At 40.4% G+C, this 21397-nt stretch overlaps 1 protein-coding gene across 6 annotated transcripts; it reads left to right on the plus strand.

Annotated features, from left to right (window-relative positions):
• The first annotated feature begins 1673 nt into the window (after nt 1–1673).
• Nucleotides 1674–17658, plus strand: MTFR2 (mitochondrial fission regulator 2). 6 transcript variants are annotated; one of them, XM_065931295.1, is made up of 8 exons: nt 2214–2322; nt 2939–3148; nt 3398–3510; nt 8974–9078; nt 9558–9670; nt 10887–11122; nt 12599–12953; nt 15596–15896. In XM_065931295.1, exons 3-8 carry the CDS (start codon nt 3448–3450, stop codon nt 15780–15782), a joined length of 1059 nt encoding a protein of 352 aa, XP_065787367.1. In that variant the 5' UTR covers nt 2214–2322; nt 2939–3148; nt 3398–3447; the 3' UTR covers nt 15783–15896. The 6 variants fall into 6 exon arrangements, with proteins under 6 accessions (XP_065787369.1, XP_065787368.1, XP_065787367.1 ...); XM_065931298.1 differs by lacking the exons at nt 2214–2322; nt 2939–3148 and adding exons at nt 2350–2542; nt 16619–17658 and having other exon boundaries at nt 15596–15783; XM_065931299.1 differs by lacking the exons at nt 2214–2322; nt 2939–3148 and adding exons at nt 2350–2542; nt 16757–17658 and having other exon boundaries at nt 15596–15783.
• Nucleotides 17659–21397: the final 3739 nt, after the last annotated feature.

The following is a 21397-nucleotide window of genomic DNA, read 5'->3' on the forward strand; positions in this document are numbered from 1 at the left end:
TGACAGGCTGGAAAAGGAGGTTCTCAAATGAGCCTGCTCAAACAGGGGCTTTGTCCCCTCCAGGAGTGAGCACAAGGCACCCACAAGTCAGGCCTGGAGAGACTGGAGCCCTTGACCTTGGTGAGCTCTTAAAGTAGACCTGTCGAGACAAGACTCCCTTTTAAGGACAGGACCCCACAGTGAGGAGAGGACTGAAAGGAATCTTAATGGGCAGAGACAGGAGATGAAAAGGACCTGGATTCAACTGGGAGAGGGGAACACAACCAGGAAGACCTTAGAAAGCGTGCCACCATATTTTCAAACACCACTAAATGACAGAAAAGGTAGAAAAGATTTACTGAATCCTGCATCATTCTCAAAGTTCAGGACAGTGATTTCACTTAAAGGTCAAATGTCATATCGCATAAAAGATTAGCAAGGTGTGGTATGTATGACTGTTTTGGTACACATAAAATGGAGGAAGGATCTCTGAAGAGTTGGAGGAAAGTTGTCAGCAAGGCATTCATGGAAGGTGTAGCATTTGACCTGGGCCCATCTTGCACTTGGATCAGTTGAGTTCTATTAATAGTGCAGCCTGAAGGAGGTGTTAGTACTACTGGTTTTCCTTCTCATTTCTTTCAAGGGATATTTTGCCTTTTGACCCTATTGTGTGCTGTTTGATACCAGATTGGAAAGAGGAAGTTACAAGATCATGATTTATTTGCGAAGGCAGAAGGATAAGGAAGCTGAAAAAATTTAATGTAGGGTCGTTGTTTGTCCAGCAGTCCTCTCCTGCTCCCTTCATCCTTATCTAGCTTATACTACTGGGCCTATGACTTTAAGCACTATTGTTCTGCCAGTTTCTTAGTGTCAAATTATTCTTGGTGTCTGTTTTCTCTTAAGCATATAGAATTATTTTACTCAACAAACTCTTAATTGAAAGCTCATCAAATATAGCAGGTATTCCCCTAAAATGCTGGAGATGCAGCATGGGTCAAGTCAGAGTTCCTGTTGTGGAGTTTAGTTTGGCAGTAGGTGGAGCATAAATACTACATGGCCTGAGTACTGTAAAGCGAAATAAATCATGGAAAGAGAATGGAGACATGCTATTTATATGGTGTTCAGAGAAACCTCCTCAGGTCTCCTCTAGAATGTAAGCTCCAGGAGGGTAAGGATCTTAGCTACCTTGCTAATTGCATTCTCTGTGGTCAGAATGATGCCTTGCACATAGTAGACATCCAGTGTTAGCTGAATGAATACATGTGGACACAGAGAAATTTGTTGAAAAATTCTCCCACTTAAAGATTGTGTTGGTCAGCAGGAGACGATCTTAAATTATTATGTCACTCCAATGCATTTCATGCTGAAATATGAAAAGCAGGAGCTGTAGTTTCTTATGAAGCCCAGTAACTTAAGATCAGAACTGAAAATTGAGAGATCAGCTGCCAGGACTTGGTCATCGCTTAACCATCGTCGGCTAGACCAGGTCAGCATACGTCTCATATTTGATAGCCTAGATAACCTAGAGCATTTCATGAATGCTGCAGATTTCTCAATGACAGTGTTTAAGCACCTGCTAGTCCCTTAAACATAAACAGGGCTTCCCTGGTGGCTCAGACGGTAAAGCGTCTGCCTTCAATGGGGGAAACCTGGGTTCGATCCCTGGGTCGGGAAGATCCCCTGGAGAAGGAAATGGCAACCCACTCCGGTACTGGAATTGCCTGGAAAATCCCACGGATGGAGAAGCCTGGTAGGGCACAGTCCATGGGATCGCAAAGAGTCGAACATGACTGAGCAACTTCACTGGTTCACTAGTCCCATAAGCAACAGATGTTCGCTGAGTGGACGAATGATTAAACAATAAATCGCGACACTCCACGACAAGCGTACTTGGGAGAGGGGTCTGTATGTAGAGGACGACACACTTTCCCTGCGATGATCTGTATGGGGCATGAACTCGGGATCGTGAGCCTGGCCCAGAGGCCATAAGATTCCACAACGCCACGCTATTTGACAGCGCCGGGGAAACCTAGAAACACGTTCAGAGCATGCGTCGCCGTTTTGTGCGCTCTGCCACGCCCACCCGGTGACTCTACGCTTCCATTGGTTGCCCCGCTGAAGGCCCGCCTTCTTGAAGGAAAAGGACATTCTGTGGGTCCAAATAACCTTCCGTAACCAATCACAAGCAGCGATCTAAAGGTTTGTCCAATGACGTCGGGCTTGGGTCAAGACCCGCGGAGTTTAATTTTCGTCCTGGGACGCGGAAGTAGCGATCAGGTCTAAGCCGCAGGCTGAGTGTCGCCCTGGAGGAAGGCAGAGTCTTCATCCCGGTTACCCGGCTGGGTGAGGGGCTTCAGGGACAATTCCTGGGCCAGTGGAGGTGTCGTTTCCGTCCGTGGCAGGCAAGCCGGGGCGCGAGGGAGGGCGGGCACGTGTGGACCTCTAAGCGCTCCTGAATCAGGACGAGAGCACGCCTGGCCTCGTCCTCTGCGGATTCCGCCGCGAGGTTCCTTAATGACTGCAGGTTAAAGTTCCCTGCCGGGAGGCTGGGCTTCGGCGGAAGGTGAGCCAGGCGACGCAGCTCACCGAGCGGAGAGACCCCGAGGCAGCTTGGGGCCAATGGGAGGGACGTAAGCCGGAGCTAGTCTCGGTCTGTTACTTAGTTGGATGACCATATCACGTCACCCGTCTGGGCTTCATACTCCTTATCTTTAGAATGAGCGAGGAGGGATGGGTGGTGCTCCGATAGTCAGTAAGGGAGTGTTATCATTCCTTTTGTTTGGTCAAAAGTCTCTAGTCGGCCGCCTGCCTGCCCTCAAGGAAGGGCTGAACTCATCCCTGCTTGGTCTCAGCCGTAGCTTTCGGAGGGAGGCGAAGCTTTCGGCTCTCCCTGTTGCAACCAAATTGAAGGCTTCCTGCTAAGTTTCCAGCCTATCCTTGATTGATATTTATTAACTAGGTGGCGCGGTGGTAAAGAATCCGCCTGCTGATGTAGGAGATGTGAGTTCGATCCCTGGGCTGGGAAGATCCCCTGAAGGCGCCTATGGCAACCCACTCCAGTATTCTTACCTGGAAAATTCCATGGACGGAGGAGCCTGGTGGGCTACAGTCCACGGGATCTCAAAGAGTTGGACACGACTGAGCAGCTGAGCGCTGCGTCCCTTAAGAGGTTCAAAAAATCCTATGAATTTTTAATGCAACTTAACTGATAAATTGAAGGGTTTTTTTTGAAGTGTTTTTGTTTTTTAACCCAGCCCTTCCCCATTCCCCCATTCCTCTTTTTCTCTCCTCACGTCAAAATAATGCTGGCCAGAAAGATTAGTTTCATTGATGGTGTAATGTGTAATGAAGGCTTTTTTGTTTGTGTGTGCAACAGTTATTTATCAAGAGTAATGTTTTCTTACTTTTTCCCCTTAAGGTATCAAGAAACAATGTTTCTTTGAATTTGCTTCTGTATTTGCCTCATCAATGTCATTCATATTGAGTATCTTACGAGAGATGCTGGAATATTTTGGTGTTCCCATAAACCAGGTAAATGGTTTTTAATGGATTTGAATGAACCTGTTGTATTTGGAGTCTTATTTTGGAAATGATTTATATGTCAACATTCAAGGCAAATTTTTATTTCTGTATAAGATGTAACAAATGCAAGTTTGCAGTAGTGTAGCTTTGATAATTTGAGTTAAAAAAAGGATATGATTATTAGGAACCTATTTACTTGAAGGGTCAAAAGCTGATGAAAGATCGAAACCAAGCAAAAGATAGACATGACGAAGTGAAAGACAGACATGACCCTTGTAGATAAAATATTTTAAAAATTCTAGTGGTTTTATTTAAGGTAATTTGAACCTAAAACTAACGCAACATTGTCAGTCAATTGTCAGTCAGTCAGTCAGTCAGTTCAGTCGCTCAGTCATGTCCGACTCTGCGACCCCATGAACTGCAGCATGCCAGCCCTCCCTGTCTATCACCAACTCCCGGAGTCCACCCAGACCCATGTCTATTGAGTCGGTGATGCCATCCAACCATCTTATCCTCTGTTGTCCCCTTCTCCTCCTGCCTTCAATCTTTCCCAGCATCAGGGACTTTTCAAATGAGTCAGCTCTTCGCATCAGGTGGCCAAAGTACTGGAGTTTCAGCTTCCACATCAATCCTTAATAAAAAGTTGAAAAAAAAGTGTTTGACATTTGTTATAGAATGATGAGTTATATAGTTCAGCAAATTCAGGAGAAAGGTTGACTTAGGTGTGAGAATCATAAATCAGATTTTGTCTGCTTACTGAGAAGCTATGACATCTAAGATCTAAGACAATATGCATGGTTCTGTAGGTGATGCAGAGTAGCAACGCATCTTGTGTTCATTATTCTTAAAATATAGTGTGAGATATGAGAAATATATACATACAGCTATAAGAGTACATATAAGACAAAATAATAAAGGGGCATACAGAGAATGGGCAAATTGTTGCTATTTGGTGTGGTGAATTAGAGTAGTCAAGGATAAATAAAGGATTTTGAACAAAAGTAAGTTGAAGAACGAAGGAGCCATTAATAAAAATGGACAGCTCAGTATGAGGAACTACTTTCTCCTAGGGAGATAAGGTAAATCTGTTGGAATATATAAATACAAATATCTTGCAGATAATTAGATATGTGGTTCTGGGTGTAGGAAAGAAAAGAGATTGAGATTTGGAGTTATCTGTGTACTTTTGTTATTTGATGATAGAGGATGTCCATAACAAAGCATTTTGAAAATAAGAATCGGGGAGGTTAAAAATAACAAAGACCAAGTGATAGCTGAAGACTTGCTTATAAGTAGTTACTGCTAGTTGATTATCAGATTACTGATGGTTTTAGGGATTTCTGTAGGTAGAGAGTGGCAGCTGGGCTGTAGTAGTTTGAAGAATGATCCAGGAAGGAAAGTGGCTTCAGCAATCTTCAGTTTTAGAGGTAACTTGGTGTTTGTAAGCATTTTATCCTTAATCATAGAAAAAAATTAAGATACAAGTGAGAGAACGATTGAGCAATGCCCTGGAGAAAGTAGTTGGTCAGGGAATAGAAGTAAGTAAGGCCTTGGAAAGAAGATGAATGCTCAAAAGTAGAATAAAAGTCTCAAAAAAATGCCATTTGCAGCAACACGGATGCAGTTCGAGATTATCATACTAAGTGAAGTAAGTCAGAAACAGAAAGACAGATATCATGTGATCTCACTTATAAGTGGAATCTAAAATATGGTACAAATGAGCCTATCTACAAAACAGACTCACAGATATGAAGAACAGACTTGTGTTTGGCAAGGGATCGGGGGAGGGAAGGAAGAACTGGGAGTTTGGGATGAGCAAATGTAAAGTATTATATATAGGTTGGATAAACACGATCACACTGTTTTTTTTTTTTTTTTTTTTTACGATCACACTGTTTAGTGGCACAGGGAACTGTATTCAATATCCTGTGATAAGCCATAATGGAAGAGAATATAAAAAAGGAATGTCTGTGTGTAACTGAATCACTTTGTTGTATAGCAGAGGTTGACACAACATTGTGGATCAGCTATACTTTAATTAAAAAAAGCTAATAAAATTTCAGACAGCACCACCAAAAAAGAGTAGAATAAAAGTGAGAGATGGTGGAGAGATTTTACATGGAGAGAAATGAAAGGTGAGGTATGTTAAATCAGTCACTGGTTTTCTGAAGAGCAGAGGCAAGACCACTTGCAGATAATGGAAATGGTAGCCTTGGGGATTTCGTAGATGGGCAATTGCTCTGGGTGACACAATAGTGAGCAAAACATGTTATGAAGAGGTTGCAGAATACCCAGTGGAAGTTGTCTTTCTAAATGTTATTTTTTGATTTTTTTTTTCTCTAGCTAAGAGTAGGTCATCTACTCTTAGATGAATGGGGTGGTTCATCCATTAGTAACACAAGAACAGTATCAAAAAAATGAACCATTTTGGGGTAGTAATGAACATATCATCACTATGAACAAAGCTAGTGGAGGTGATGGAATTCCAGTTGAGCTATTTCTAATCCTAAAAGATGATGCTGTGAAAGTGCTGCACTCAATATGTCAGCAAATTTGGAAAACTCAGCAGTGCCCACAGGACTGGAAAAGGTCAGTGTTCATTCCAGTCCCAAAGAAAGGCAATACCAAAGAATGTTCAAACTACCGCACAATTGTACTCATCTCACACACTAGTAAAGTAGTGCTTAAAATTCTCCAAGCCAGGCTTCAGCAATACATGAACCGTGAACTTTCAGATGTTCAAGCTGGTTTTAGAAAAGGCAGAGGAACCAGAGATCAAATTGCCAGCATCCACTGGATCATTGAAAAAGCAAGAGAGTTCCAGAAAAACATCTATTTCTGCTTTATTGACTATGCCAAAGCCTTTGACTATGTGGATCACAATAAACTGGAAAATTCCTAAAGAGATGGGAATACCAGACCACCTGACCTGCCTCTTGAGAAACCTGTATGCAGGTCAAGAAGCAACAGTTAGAACTGGACATGGAACAACAGACTGGTTCCAAATAGGAAAAGGAGTAGGTCAAGCCTGTATATTGTCACCTGCTTATTTAACTTATATGCAGAGTACATCATGAGAAATTCTGGGCTGGAGGAAGCACAAGCTGGAATCAAGATTGCCGGGAGAAATATCAATAACCTCAGATATGCAGATGACACCACCCTTATGGCAGAAAGTGAAGAAGAACTAAAGAGCCTCTTGATGAAAGTGAAAGAGGAGAGTGAAAAAGTTGGCTTCAAGCTCAACATTCAGAAAACTAAGATCATGGCATCCGGTCCCATCACTTCATGGCAAATAGATGGGGAGACAGTGGAAACAGTGTCAGACTTTATTTTTCTGAGCTCCAAAATCACCACAGATGGTGATTGCAACCATGAAATTAGAAGACGCTTACTCCTTGGAAGGAAAGTTATGAGCAACCTAGACAGCATATTAAAAAGCAGAGACATTACTTTGTCAACAAAGGTCCATCTAGTCAAGGCTATGGTTTTTCCAGTAGTCATGAATGGATGTGAGAGTTGGACTATAAAGAAAGCTGAGCATTGAAGAATTGATGCTTTTGAACTGTGGTGTTGGAGAAGACTCTTGAGAGTCCCTTGGACTGCAAGGAGATCCAACCAGTCCATCCTAAAGGAGATCAGTCCTGAATGTTCATTGGAAGGACTGATGTTGAAGCTGAAACTCCAATACTTTGGCCACCTGATGCGAAGAGCTGACTCATTTGAAAAGCGCCTGATGCTGGCAAAGATTGAGGGCAGGAGGAAAAGGCGATGATGGAGGATGAGATGGTTGGATGGCATGGAGGATGAGATGGTTGGATGGCACCACCGACACAATGGACATGATTTTGGATGGACTCCGGGAGTTGGTGATGGACAGGGAGGCCTGGTGTGCTGTGGTTCACGGGGTCACAAAGAGTCGGACACGACTGAGCGACTGCACTGATCTGAACTGAACATATCATGGAAACAACTTGATACTCCCTACTTAGTAGGAAAGTCAGTGAAGTTAGTTGGAGGGTGCCAGAGCAGGAGTTTAAGAGGGAGGTGAAATCATAAGAGTGGTGAAGATGGTTAGCGGCAATGAAGGAATGAGAGAGGACAGAAGTTTGGCAGGATGGGAATTGCAGAGCAAGACATTCACATTAACCAAGAGTTACGTGACTGTATGTGACAAGAGTGGCCCCCACTGTAGTGAAGCGTCTAGGCCTGTGGTTCTTAGCAAGGGTGCACCTGTGAGTGATCTGCAGACCCACAGGGATAATTATGTTAATTAAGTCGGGCATCTGTACCATAGGCTGTGCTGATCAGTGTGGTTGTCACTTTTAAATACTTGAAATGTCTAAGTTGAGATCTGTTACAGGTATAAAATATACAATGGATTTTGAAGATTTAGTCTGAAAAAATAATGTATTATAAAATAATGTCATTGTTTTTAAAATATTGATTTCACATTGACATAATATGCACATATGAATTAAATACATTAAGTAAATTAATTTCACTTGTCTCTTTCTACTCTTCAAATGTAGCTACTAGAAAGTTGTTTGAGCTGTTTGTATGTTTTGGATATTATCCAGTTGTTGGTTGCAGATGTTTTGTAGGTTGTCTTTCTGTTTTGTTTATGGTTTTCATGTGGTGCAGAAGCTTCTGAGTTTGATTAGATCCTGTTTGTTTGTGTTTGCTTTTATTTCTTTTGCCTTAGGAGACCAATCTGAGAAAATATTGCTAGAATTTATGTCCGAGAATATCTTGCCTAAGTTCTGTTCTAAGAGTTTATGGTATCATATCTTATGTTTAGATCTTTAAATCATTTTGAGTTTATTGTTATGCGTGGTGTAAGGGAGTGTTCTTATTTCACTGATTTGCATGTAGCTGTGCATCTTTCCAACACAACTTGCTGAAGAGACTGTCTTTTCTCCATTGTATATGCTTGCCTCCTATATCATAGGTTAATTGATTGTGCATGGGTGGGTTTATTTCTGGGCTCTCTGTTCTGTTCTACTGATCTACATGTCTGTTTTTGTGCCAACACCACAGTAAGTAAAGCATTCTTAAATTGTCTAGGGCATGATTTATTTATTCACCTCTTTAAAGGAAATTACATGAATATACTCTGTATTACTTCATTACTTGAGAAATTGACATTGTCAATTTTTAAAAATTAATAAAGTTCCCCAGGATATTTGGTCATTATCAGAAATAAAAGGAAATGAATTTGTGGTGCTTTCCCAGAAGATCGTCCTGGAATGTGCTTATGTTAACTTCCCCCCTCTGCTGAATTCCCCTGTACCCTGCTTTTTAAAAAGTATATGTGAATAGTTTGATTCTTTGAAGAAAACAATTTAAAAGCATGCTATTTTATATTTTAAAAAAAATGCTATTCTATTTTTAACATTTGTTCTTTTCATAAACAGTATAAACATGCTCAATAGAGTACTACTTTTTAAATGATGGTTTATGTTTAAATAGGCTTTACACATTTGGGAAAACAAAGACTATGGATCAGCTCGGAGTATTGTTCGTATCATTGGGAAATTTCTTCCTTTAGAACCTTGTCCCAGGCCTAATTTTGAGGTAAGTCAGTCAACGTGTATTATTTAAGTACCATGTATAAAAATTTCTATAGGGAAATAGGGACATAGACTGGAACAGAAGAAGAAATGTTTCCTGCAAACCAAAAACCTGTAGCTTATCTTGAAAACAAGTGATTTCACCTGTGTTTTTGTCTTTATTACTTTAAATAATTATATCCCAAGATTGGCAGATGTGAAGAAACCCGAGTCGTTTCTTTGATTCTTTTAGCCTATGTTTTATGTTGGATGACATTCCTGGGGAGAGAGCGGTGCCACACGCTCAGACTTTAGAACTGGGTTTTCCTGAGTCCTTTTGCTTGCTCACAGGTGTATGGTTTTCTCTTGCATATCCTTTTTCCTTTGCACACTTGTGAAATGTTCACACTTGTGGATTGTTAACTTATGTCAGTGGTTTCCACAGGCGTGTGTCTCGCCCTGACTGCCCACAGAGCTCTGACTTTCTTTTCCCTTTTCCCTTAGCTGGTTCCTCTCTTGAACTCTATGGACCCGGCTAACTGTGGATCTGTAGTTCCGTCTTTTGCTGACGTTTGGTGTGTGGCACATGATGAGGAAGCCAGTTATCTCAGATTTCGGTAATTTTTCTACATATCTTGCAAAGGTGGGGTGTGGGCTACAATCTGAATTCTTGCCCATGTTGAAGTGTGTTCAGACTAAGTGAGCCTTTTCCTTTATTTTGTCTATCTCTGTAGTACGCTGTGTCCTACTAATGGCTTCATGATAAGGATGACCGGTTTTTCTCATTTTTGGCTTGTTTTTCTTAATGCACGTTTAAACCTCACCCAGGTCTACGAAGGAATGATATTAAAAGGATTTGAAGATCACCACATTCATTTTTAGGAGAAAGCTCTTTCCTATATACTAAATACTGGATTTTTTTTAAAATTATTTATTTCTGGCTACTGCAGGTCTTTGTTGCTTTATGTGAGCTTTCTCTAGTTGTAGTGCAGGGGCTCCTAATTATGGTAGCCTCTTGTTGCAGAGTGTGGGCTTGGTGAATTGCATCTTGTGGGCCCTAGAGCACAGGCTTCGTAGTTGTGGTGCACAATCTTATTTGCCCTTCGGCAAGGGGAATCTTCCTGACCAGGGATCGAACTCGTGTTCCCTGCATTGGCAGGTGAATTCTTAACCACTGGATCACCAGGGAAGTCCAATACTAGATCTATTTTGTTTTATGTATTTAGCCAAAATTTATATAGTGTTTACTATGTACCAAGCGATGATGTTAAATATATTTCATCATTTGGATGTTTTACTGCTTGGGAATACTAGTGTATTCAGATACAGGCTGTAAGTACAATAAAGGTCAATTATTCAAAAATTTCTGCTTAAATTTATTCTATGTAAAGCTGGTTTATAAATTTTCAAAAAATTAGAGCACTTACCCAGTTTAACATGGAATCCTTTCATGCCTTATATTCCAAATATGTAGAATTTCTAAATAAATTAACTTTATTTCTAAATAAATCCATTTGTATTGTTTGACATTAATAGGACAGTTATAGGGTAAATTATTTTTGGTTTACAGTTTGAAAGCAAGATGTGTCCCTTTATTCACTGATCACTTTTGGTCACCTGCTAAGGGCAACATTCTGTTCTGGGTATTGAGAATACAAAGTTGTGTAAGATACTGTTTGTCCTCGGTGAGTCTACAGACAGTTACAAAGTAAAGAGAGCTATTCTGATTTTGTTGTGGTGTTTTTGTTCTTTGACTGAAAGAAATTATTTCTCTTAGAAAATTTTCCCTCTCCCATCTCTCTCTTTCCGTTTTTCCCTTCATTCTACCCATAGAAATAATACATGGAAAAATGAAGAAGAGGAGAAAATTGCATCTTTTCATCCTTTGCAACTAGTTGAAGGTCCATTGACACCTGCTTTAAGGCATAACAAACCAAGAGAAAATAATTGGCCTGAAAGTGAAACTGCAATTAAAAAGATAGCTGCCCTTGAAGATGAGCTAGCTTTTCTTCGCTCTCAGATTGCCACAATTGTGGGACGGCAAGAACTGGGAAACAGTACAAAAGCTGGTAAGTAGCATTGGGTTTTCGTTTTGGTTGGATGATATTCCTCTAGTGTTTAAGTCAGTGCGGTTCTAAGTAAGAAAAGAGTGTTTGCTGCTAATGTATCTTCTGAATGATATGGAATATGAAGGGATGTTGCATGTGTGTGTGTGTATGTATATATATATATATATAAACACTGATGTTTATTAAGAATAAATTAAGATGCATTTGCAGTGACCGGAATGGCTTTGGTTTAACGAAGAGCTAGCTATGCTGCCAAAGATGGTAGTTTTATATTTAAAAGCCGATTTTCTAAGTACAGTTGTCCCTCAGCATTTTGGTTCTAGGACCCCTGTGACCACCAAAATCCAAGGATGCTTGCGTCCCTTATATAAGATGGCATGGCATATTTGTATATGACCTGTCACATCCTCCATCTTCCTCTATACTTTAAATCATCTCTCAATACTTATAATACCTAATAAAATGCAAATCATTGTAAATACAATGGAATTGCTATGTAAATGGTTGTTAGTGTGTGGCAGGTCAAGTTTGGCTTTTTGAAACTATTCTGAAATTTTTAAAAAATATTTTCAATCAGCAGTTTTTTGAATCTACAGATGTAGAGGATATGGGTGAGGATATGGATGGACAACTATAAGCTTTTCTAAGTCTTTAGAAAAGTGTTGGAAATTTAAGCAGAGGGATGCATTAATTTGAGAGAAGAGTATAGGTTTGAGGTTCATATATTTGTCGTTTGAAGTTATTGCTGCTATACTTCCGTCAAATCTAGGTAAATACTGTTTTCTAGATGATTCTTTCTAAAAGTTTTAGAGATGTGACTTGCTTTAAATAAAATATACATACACCGTATCTATATGTATGTAGAAACGCCTATATAAAGACACATATGATTTGTTTATAACCCATATTTATATAGTATTATAGATCTATAATTTATATGAAATACTATATAGTATATGTTACTATAGAATAAAAAATGAGATTATATATACACTTTTTAAAAAATAGTCATGTTACATATGATTTTAGGAGCAAATCTGTTGTGAAAAATATAAGTATTTGGTACCCATCTTAGGCTCTTGCCTAGAAAATATGTGCCTGGGTGTCTACAGTATCATCATAGAGTGAATATATCAGTTCGTGTGTTTCTAGCCACAAGCTGTTGATTGTGTTTTAGTTTTTGTAAACTGAGGATGAAATTTAGATTGTAACTGAAAACATTTTTTACTTTCTCTTTGAAATGCATTCTCTCCCTTCCCTCTACACAAAGACTCCTAGTTGGTTTAAAAAGAAATCTACTATTTGCTTGACTCTTCCAGAAATTGCTAAGCAGATGGGGTTGATTCTCCTTCTTGGCCACCGTGTCATTATTTTGATAGCATTACAGAATTTGTTCCTATTTTGATTCTAATTAGTGTTACATGTTATGTTGGAGACAGTTTTGCATCATTTTTCAACAGATTAAATTTTCTCTAGGTTTCTTGGACTTGAATGACAGGCCTAGTGGTTTTGGACAAAAGCCATCATCAGGGGCTACTCAACTCAATGTCAAAGAAGATTTGTTTTCAAGTTCAGTGCTTCCTTCTTCTCTTCCTCCACCACCACCTCCTCAGATGTCTTCTGTACAGCCTCCATGTTCTTCTCTCACGAAAATAGCATCTAATAATATTTGTGCATCAGATAATTCAACAACTGAAGTGAAAGATCTGCAACCAGATGCTAGGAAGACCAATTATAGTCATCATTCAAAACACCAGAAAAATGAAGATATTCCAAACATGTTGGATGTTCTAAAGGATATGAATAAGGTTAAACTACGTGCTATTGAAAGGTGTGTTGTCATAATTTGCAAAATGAACCAAAATTTTATCAGTGGTGTTTAAAGAAATTATTTTATCAAAGTAAACATATATATAACTCTTCTCTTTGATTCTTCTTCACCCTAAATACTGCTCCCAGAGAGAATCATTTTCAAATTTTTGTGACTCTTCTAGTGTCTTATCTTCATATTTTTGAAACAACATTGTACTTTTGCTTTTTTTTGGTATTTTAGTTATATTTACTGGAATTTTTAAAAATCTGAAATACATTCTCTTAGACATTCTACCTCCTAACACACATGCACACATACACTTCTTATTACATCTTCCCAATATGGTTAAGTCACAGTCTTAAATCCATGTTCAGAATTTATATCCTTATTATAATAGAAAACATTCACAGGAAAGCCGTTTCATATACTACAATTACATTTTATTTGTTAAGTAATTTTATTTTTTATGGCAGTTAACTATTGCCTCCCTGAATTCCTCCCAGGCCCCTGGGAATCCCCTCTTGGAGCCCTCTGTCCTTCTCTGATCTTACTTGTGGCTCTAAACTTGCTGCACTGTTATCCTCAGGATTTCCTTTGTCATCATGGGCATCCTGTTTGTCCAGTGCTGCATCACCTGTTTCCTGGGTGTTCCGTCTTCTGTAGCTTCCTGAGGAATGCATAAAAGCTAAATTATTTTAAGATCTTGTGTATCTGAAACTTTTTTTTTATTCTCACACTTGCTAGTTTGGCTGGATATATAATTGGCAGAAAATAATTTTTCCTCAGAATTTTGAAGACATTATCCCATTGGTTTCTAGCTCTCAGTGTTCCTGTTGCACGGTTAATGTCATTTTAATTCCTGATACTATGTATGAAACCTGTTTCCCTTATTCTTGAAGCATTTGAGATCTTCTCTTTGATCCTAATGTTCTCAAAATTCATGACGATGAGCCCTGGAGTGTTCTTTTAAAATTTCTCATGCTGAGCACTTATGGACTCAATCAGTTGTCCTTTATGTTTGAAAATTTCTTAAAATATTTTTCTGATATGTCTCCTAGTTTTTCCCTTTTCTTGAAACTCCTGTTAGAAGTTTGAATGCCAGAATTATTTGTCTTATCTTCATATCTTTCCTCTACTGATTTCTTTCTCTTTGCTTTTTTATTATACTTTTAAAGAAAATCCTTTTCAATTCTTCTATGTGTTTTTCGTTATCATTTTTTGAGGGGGAAGGCCACACTCAAATCTATATACCCTCAGTGGTCCCCACTGCCACCTTTCACTTTAAGCCACCATTTTATATAATTTGGACTTTGGCAGTGACCTCTTAACTGGTCACTCTCTTTTCATTCTTGCCTCCTTGTCCGTTCTCCATATATGAATAATAACCAGAGTGATCTTTAAAAACTGAAGTCAGATCATGCCATTCCCCTGCTGAAAATCCTTTGGTGGTTTTCACTGTGCTTAGAATGACATCTTGACACCTTGCTGTGGCCTGAATTCAGCCCCTGTGTCTCTGACATCCCATCCTACTTCCCTTCTTTCTTCTCTGCACTCCAGTTGTACCTGTTTTCGCTTTGTAACAGATGCCAGCCTCATTTCTGATGCATCATTGAATGTTTACAGTAAAACTGACTGCTTGTCATTTCCTTAACAAGAATGGCAAATCCTTTAAGAGACATCCTCATCATCTCATCGAAAGTGCTTTATCCTAGCCACTATCACATTTCCCTCTTTTATTTATTTATTTTATTTTTTATTTTAAAAAATACTTATTTGGCTGTGCTGAGTCTTAGTTGCAGCATGCGAACTCTTAGTTGTGGCAGTGGGATCTAGTTCCCTGACTGGGGCTCAAACCTGGGGCCCCTACATTGGGAGTGGGGAGTCTTAGCTACTGGACCACCAGGGAAGTCCCTCCCTCGTTTATTTTATTAACAGCACTAATTGCTGCCCCAGATGTTCTTGCTTACTTGTTCACTGATGAACTCCTGCCCCTAGAGTGTTCCATGGGAGCGGGATTACCTCTCTACCCCCAGAGTGTACAAATGGAGCCTGGCAAAATAGTCAGCATTGAGACCGAATGAGTGAAAAAACAGCCTGATGTTTTTCTTTCCATGAACTCCGTAGTCCTTTTAAAAGTTATTAAATATTTCTTTAAACTTTTCTACCCACTGGAGAATTAGAAAATAAAAAAACAAAGATGATATTTGATAAATCCCAGGTTCTAGCAGATGGTGGTAGAGCCCCATATGGTTTCTCAGCTTTCTGATTCCTAATCCATACATTTGTTATCCTAAGGCAAAACATTCCAATCTATTGAAGACTGATTAGATTGTAGTACATTATGCTTATATTTCTGCTACATAATGCTTATATTTTTGCTATGCTTGTCAAGGCTTATGTGCGCACTTGCTTCAGTTGTGTCCAACTCCTTGTGACCCCACGGACTGGGACCTGCTAGCCTCCTCTGCCCAAAAGATTCTCCAGAATTCAATCGGAGTGGGCTGCCATGCCCTCCCCAGGGAATCTTCCTGACCCAGGGATCGAACCTGGCTCTTACATCTCCTGCATAGGCCGGCGGGTTCTTTACCACAAGTGCCACCTGGGAAGCTCTTCAGTAAGGAACTTAATACACAAAGTTTTAAGTTATTCCATTTTTTTAGGTCTCCTGGAGGCAGACCCATTCATAAAAGGAAAAGAGAAGATTCACCTTGGGATCCAGTGTCTCTAATATCCCATGCACTTAAGCAGAAATTTGCATTCCAAGAAGAAGATTCCTTTGAGAAAGAAGATAATTGTTGGGAGTCTTCTCCATTTTCTAGTCCAGAAACTTCAAGGGTGCGCTTATAATGTAAGGTTAAATTTTCAGTTTTTCTCATGCATATTGTTCATGATGTATCTTTACCTTCAAATTCTTTTGAAGTAATTATGTGGATTGGGCCATAAAATTGTTTGTTGATATGGTGTGCTGTTAATGTTCTGGTTGTTTGTACTGACTTTCACTTACATGCTCATTTTAGCTTTTAGCATCCTATGATGTTTTTTGAGATAAAACATTTGATTTGAAAAATACTTATGCATAAGTTTATAATGGTTTATCCTGGACATGTGCTAACTTGACATTGCTGTCTGTTTCTGTCACTGCCCAGTATGAACTGGGCGTCTGTAACTTTAAGAGGACCAGAAAGGAATGATGTAATAGATTCAACCTAACCATATTTAAATGTGAATACTCCCAGTATTTTTCCTGGTCACATGTAATGGCTGGATTATTTAGATAAATAGAATATTTATAATTGTGCTTAACAAAGCAAGTGAGATCATAATTATCTTCAATGACTATGCTCCCTGGACACTGAAAAAAATTCACAATATATTTCAACTCTTAACCCTGAAGATTGCTCCTTACTTGAAGCCTCTTTGCTTTACTTCAGATATAACCCTAATATGGGGGGTGGTTTCCCATCTCATCGTTTCATTGAGGAAGTAAAAGAGGATTAAGCCATGGGAACAAGGGGGGAGTGAAAGAGGGACAGAGTCTAACGTCCAGTGGGTGTCACTGGCGTGGCAGAGGAGGAGGGGCGGAAGCCGAAAAGCAGATGAGAACTCAGCGCAGCAGAGCGGGGGAGAGTTATTCTCCTCTGTCAGCTCCGGCAGAACTGAGGTCTCACTTTCTGTGTCCTCAGCCCTGAGCGCTGTGCCTGACACATAGCCCCGCTCTCAAACAACTGCTTACTATTGAATGAGTTGAGCTTCAAAGGGTCACTTGGTGCTATTCTGTTTTTTACGTCAGAATAATGTATTAAACATTTGCTTTATTTCAGTTTGGACCCCGTCTCTCAAGTCAGAAGTGTGTTAAACTAAAGGAAGAACCTACAAACCCAGCAGGTGTAGACCAAGCCATGAGCAACAGGGGCTGTGTCTACCCCTCGAAGGCAGGACTGCAGAAGTATACCTACACGCCTCTCCCTGCCTGTGAAAGGATCGTGTCTCCTGTTAATGAATTTAAATGTAGTCCATACACTGGGGTATGTTAGTGCAAAGGTCTGAAGGATGCTGACCTGTGTCTGGTTTTTATAAGATCCAACAATTAACGGGCTACTGATGATAGTCAGGTGTATGGATCTTTTTCATTTTTTCCCACATATGTTAAGTTTATTAAAGCTGATTAAATACTTTGATTTTCCTAAGAGCTAAATAGTAAACAATTTAATGTTTCTCATTTGAGAACGGTAAGACCTCATTATAAGGTAACAGAAACCATTTAGTGGATTAAGAAAGTAATGTAAACTAAGTCTGTATTGTACTACAGAGCCGATGATGGTACATTTGGGTTTTTAAAAAGATTTCTTAAATCAGTTATGACTTGCTTATTTAAGCATCTTTGACTCTTTTAAAGATTGGTAGTGATGTGGTCTACTTACTTGGCCTCCAGCAACTTGAAGATTTTCAAAGAATATAAACTTATAATTTTTTCACTAAGAGAGTCATATTTTGAATCATAGATTGAACTCCCTAAAACACTTGAGGTGATAAAGAATTATTCTTAGAAGCTGATTTTGACTGTTAAATGCTCAGTTGTAGAAGTATTTAAAGAATCTTCCTGATAAGTTTTGCCTACACTTGCTATGTAAATATGTACACCTGTCATTTTATTTCCTTTGTTCTTTATTGCGCTCTGTTCCTTTGCAAATAAATACACCTTTTTGAACTTGCTTATGTTTAATAGCGCTTCAAATTCATGTTTTCTTCTCACTACATTTAGGAAGTGTGAACTTTGGGGGGGAAAGAGAGTTGTGTAGTTAGTTTCATGGTCAATACGATGAAACACTTAAGTTTGGAATAGGTGTTTTTTTCTTCTGCCATTACACTAATGTGTGTGGGAATTTCCATTTTTCCCTAGAAATGGATCTTAGGTTCCATTTGGATGGACTCAGCACCCACCCATTTTGGAAGCTCTCTCCTTTTAAAAAAGCCCAGTTTGCTTACCGTTTTCATGGTATGGTGGTTGAGAGTCGACTGGCTGGTTATCTCCATTTCTGACCTCTTTCACCTGTCACCTTCCAGTTAGGCCGCATTCATCTTACGACCACGAGGAATAGGCTTTGAGTCACAGAAACGTGAGCCCTGACATCACCGAGCTGTAACTAACACCAGCAAAAGCCATCTCCAGACTTCTTATTACATGAGAAAGATGAAAAAATATGCTAAGTGGGTTTTCTGTTATTTGCAGCCAAAAGCATTCATAGTGATACAGCAAGTACACCAGTGTGGCTTTCGGACCCGCCTGTTATTCCCTCTGAGTGGTCTCCTGACACTTCTCAGCAGTTTGTTCTTGCTGTGGTTCCCGCCCCTCCTAGACATCGTCCCCATTCTGCCTCTTCTCATCTTGTACTTGGAATTAGAGTCCCTCTTTCTCTGAAATAACTACTTTTTATCCCATAGGGCAGCCTTGCATTGCAGGAACATTTTGAAGATACTATTTTCTGCCAAGTGAGGTCTATTTCCTAAGAAACCTCAAGTTGGTTTTTGGGGGGAGGGGGGCTTTTCTTTTCTAGTTCAGAATGAATTTCCTGCTTGCCTGAAGCACATGTCAGCACTAGGATGCATCAGAATTGAATTGACCTTGGGCTCTCCTCTATTTGCTTTCCTGGTGACTCAGACTTGCCTGCAGTATGGGAGATCCAGGTTTGATCCCTGCATCTGGAAGATCCCTTGGAGAAAGTGAAGTTGCTCAATCATGTCTGACTCTTTGTGACCCCATGGACTGTAACCTACCAGGCTCCTCCATCCATGAGGTTTTCCAGGTAAGAATACTGGAGTGGGTTGCCATTTCCTTCTCCAGGAGATCTTCCCGACCCAGGGATTGAACCCAGGTCTCACCGCATTGTAGGCAGATGCTTTACGGTCTGAGCCACCAGGGAAGTCTGGCAACCCACTCCAGTATTCTTGCCTGGAGAATTCCATGGACAGAGGAGCCTGGTGGGCTATACCGTGGGGTCGCAAAGGGTTGGACCAAGTGACTAACACCTCTATTTAGAAGGCTGACTTCCAATGTCCTGGAGAGCACAAATCCGTGCCCTGAAACTCCCCTTTGGGAGGCCTTTTGAGTGGCCTACACTTGGGCTCTTTGTGACTTAATTTTGACTGTAGAGTCTGTGAGGGTTTAGGCTTTCATCATGAATCTATACGTAAATTAATACCTAAGTGTTGTTTATAACATATTTTAAACTTGTCTAAACATATTGTCAATGTGGAAACTTTATCTTCTTGCAAGATATATAAACAAAAACTTACTTTCCTGACTCTACGACATGAATCCTTCCACTTGGTCTTAGAGAGTCCCTCTCTCCCCTTTTCCTCATATGCCTTAAACGAAGTTGTATTCTCTTTCTTGATTGGCTGGTAGTTAATCCGTATAGAAGAATTAAGGCATTTGACAAAGCATTCTAATACTATTTTATATTTGGCAAAAAATATTGGTTTTATAATATAGACTGCAGGAAGTTAATGCTGTTCAAAATCTTGACTGGTTGGACAGGCAGATGATAGCAGAGATTGTCAAGGCAGGGAGGAGAGATGGGACCTCCTAGGAGGATCCACAGCAACTGGAGGAGTCACTGGATTTGCAAATAGTGGCATGGGACCGTCATGGGTAGGGGTTACCAAAAGCCCTTGCTTTTACAATGAGAATAAAATTGTGCTCTGATTATGAAATTTCTATAGAAATTGGGTTGGGAGACAAGCCAATCATGCAAGTGTGAGATTTTTATATCAAAAGAGGCCTATTGGAGGACTTCCCTGGTGGTCCAGTGGTTAAGAATCTGGCTTGCAGTGCAGGAGACGTGGTTTGATCCTTGGTCAGGGAACTAAGATCCCACATGCTGAGGGGCAACTAAACCCACACACTGCAGCTGCTGGGCCTGACAGCTCTAGAGCTCGTGTGACAACTAGAGAGTCCATGCGCAGCAACGAAAGATCCTGCGTGATGCAACAAAGATCTCTTGTGCTGCGGCTAAGACCTAATGCAGTCAAATAAATTAAAAAAAGAGGGCTGTTGGGACTTCCCTGGTGGTCCAGTGGTTAAAAATTTGCTCTTTCATTGCCGGAGGCTCCAGTTCAAGGCCTGGTCAGGGGACTAAGATAACACAGGCTGAAGCCAAAACATGCAAAAAATAAATTCATAATAATAATAAATCAAAAATAAAACCAAAAAAGGGCTATTGCAGGTTGGGTCATCTGGGAGGCAGACTGTGAGATAGGGGTTAATGTGAGGAAATCTATCTGACTGTATTCTCAGGAACATACTCCCACTAGGGAAGGAAGCAGGATTGGGTGAGGGAGAAGCTGGACTGACATGTAGCCTCAGCAAGGGCCTCAGAGCACTCCAGAGGGAGCTCTGAAGCTGGAGTAGTCATATGGGGCAGTCTCCCTAGGTGGTGCTAGTGGTGAAGAAGCTGCTTGCCAGTGCAGGAGACACAGGAGATGGTTTGATCCCTGGGTTGTGTTGGGAAGATCCCCTGGAGGAGGGCATGGCTACTCGTTCCAGTATTCTTGCCTGGAGAATCCCATGGACAGAGGAGCCTGGTCAGACATGACTGAAGCGACTTAGCACACGTGCTTGTAGTCTGCCATTGCTCTGAGGGTGCCAGGTCTTTACGTCTTCACATTAACCCTAAATTGATGAGTGCGGCATGACCTTGAGCAAAGCATCCTTCTTCAACCAAGGACATTCCCACAGAGGTTTGTCATAGTGGTGCTTCACAGTCCATTAGCAGACTAGTCATCCACAGAAGACATGGGCTCCAAAACTGTTGCAGGGTCCAGCCTGCCTTCCACTGCCATTAGCCTTTGAGTAGTATTGACTATCCAGAATTCCCAGTACCCATTACCCTGTCCTCCTTCTACTTATTTTCCTGAAAATGTTTGCATTTTAAAAACTGGTGTTGAGAATGCTTTTCTGTCTCCAAATATTCCCCTTCGAACCTACTCTGCTCCCCTCAGTTCCCATGTAGGTAACCTTTGGATGGTCTTTCACAGTTTTGCTCTTTTCTTTTCATGGAAATAACTAGTTTTCAAGGACTCAGAAACATTAAACTGTTATCTCATTGTGTGGCTTTGGAAACCAATGGAAGAAATGCTGGAAATGTGCTGGGAGAACTGTGTTATTATCTCTTGGGCCCCGAGCTCCTTGACTATAAAATGAAGCAGGACATGCCCTGGGGTCTGATATAAGATATTAACATCCTCTGACTTACTTGGCTCAGGTGAAAAGAGACATAATCATAGCTCAGTTTGGTTAATCATAACTCAATTGTGTTTCCCTGATTGCTTAGCTGGTGAAGAATCCGCCTGCAATGCAGGAGACTGCGGTTCAATTCCTGGGTCGGGGGGATCCCCTGGAGAAGGACTAGGCTATCCACTCTAGTATTCTTGGATTTCCCTTTTGGCTCAGCTGGTAAAGA

The sequence above is a fragment of the Muntiacus reevesi genome, chromosome 3 (assembly GCF_963930625.1).
Source record: "Muntiacus reevesi chromosome 3, mMunRee1.1, whole genome shotgun sequence".
Lineage (NCBI taxonomy): Eukaryota > Metazoa > Chordata > Mammalia > Artiodactyla > Cervidae > Muntiacus > Muntiacus reevesi.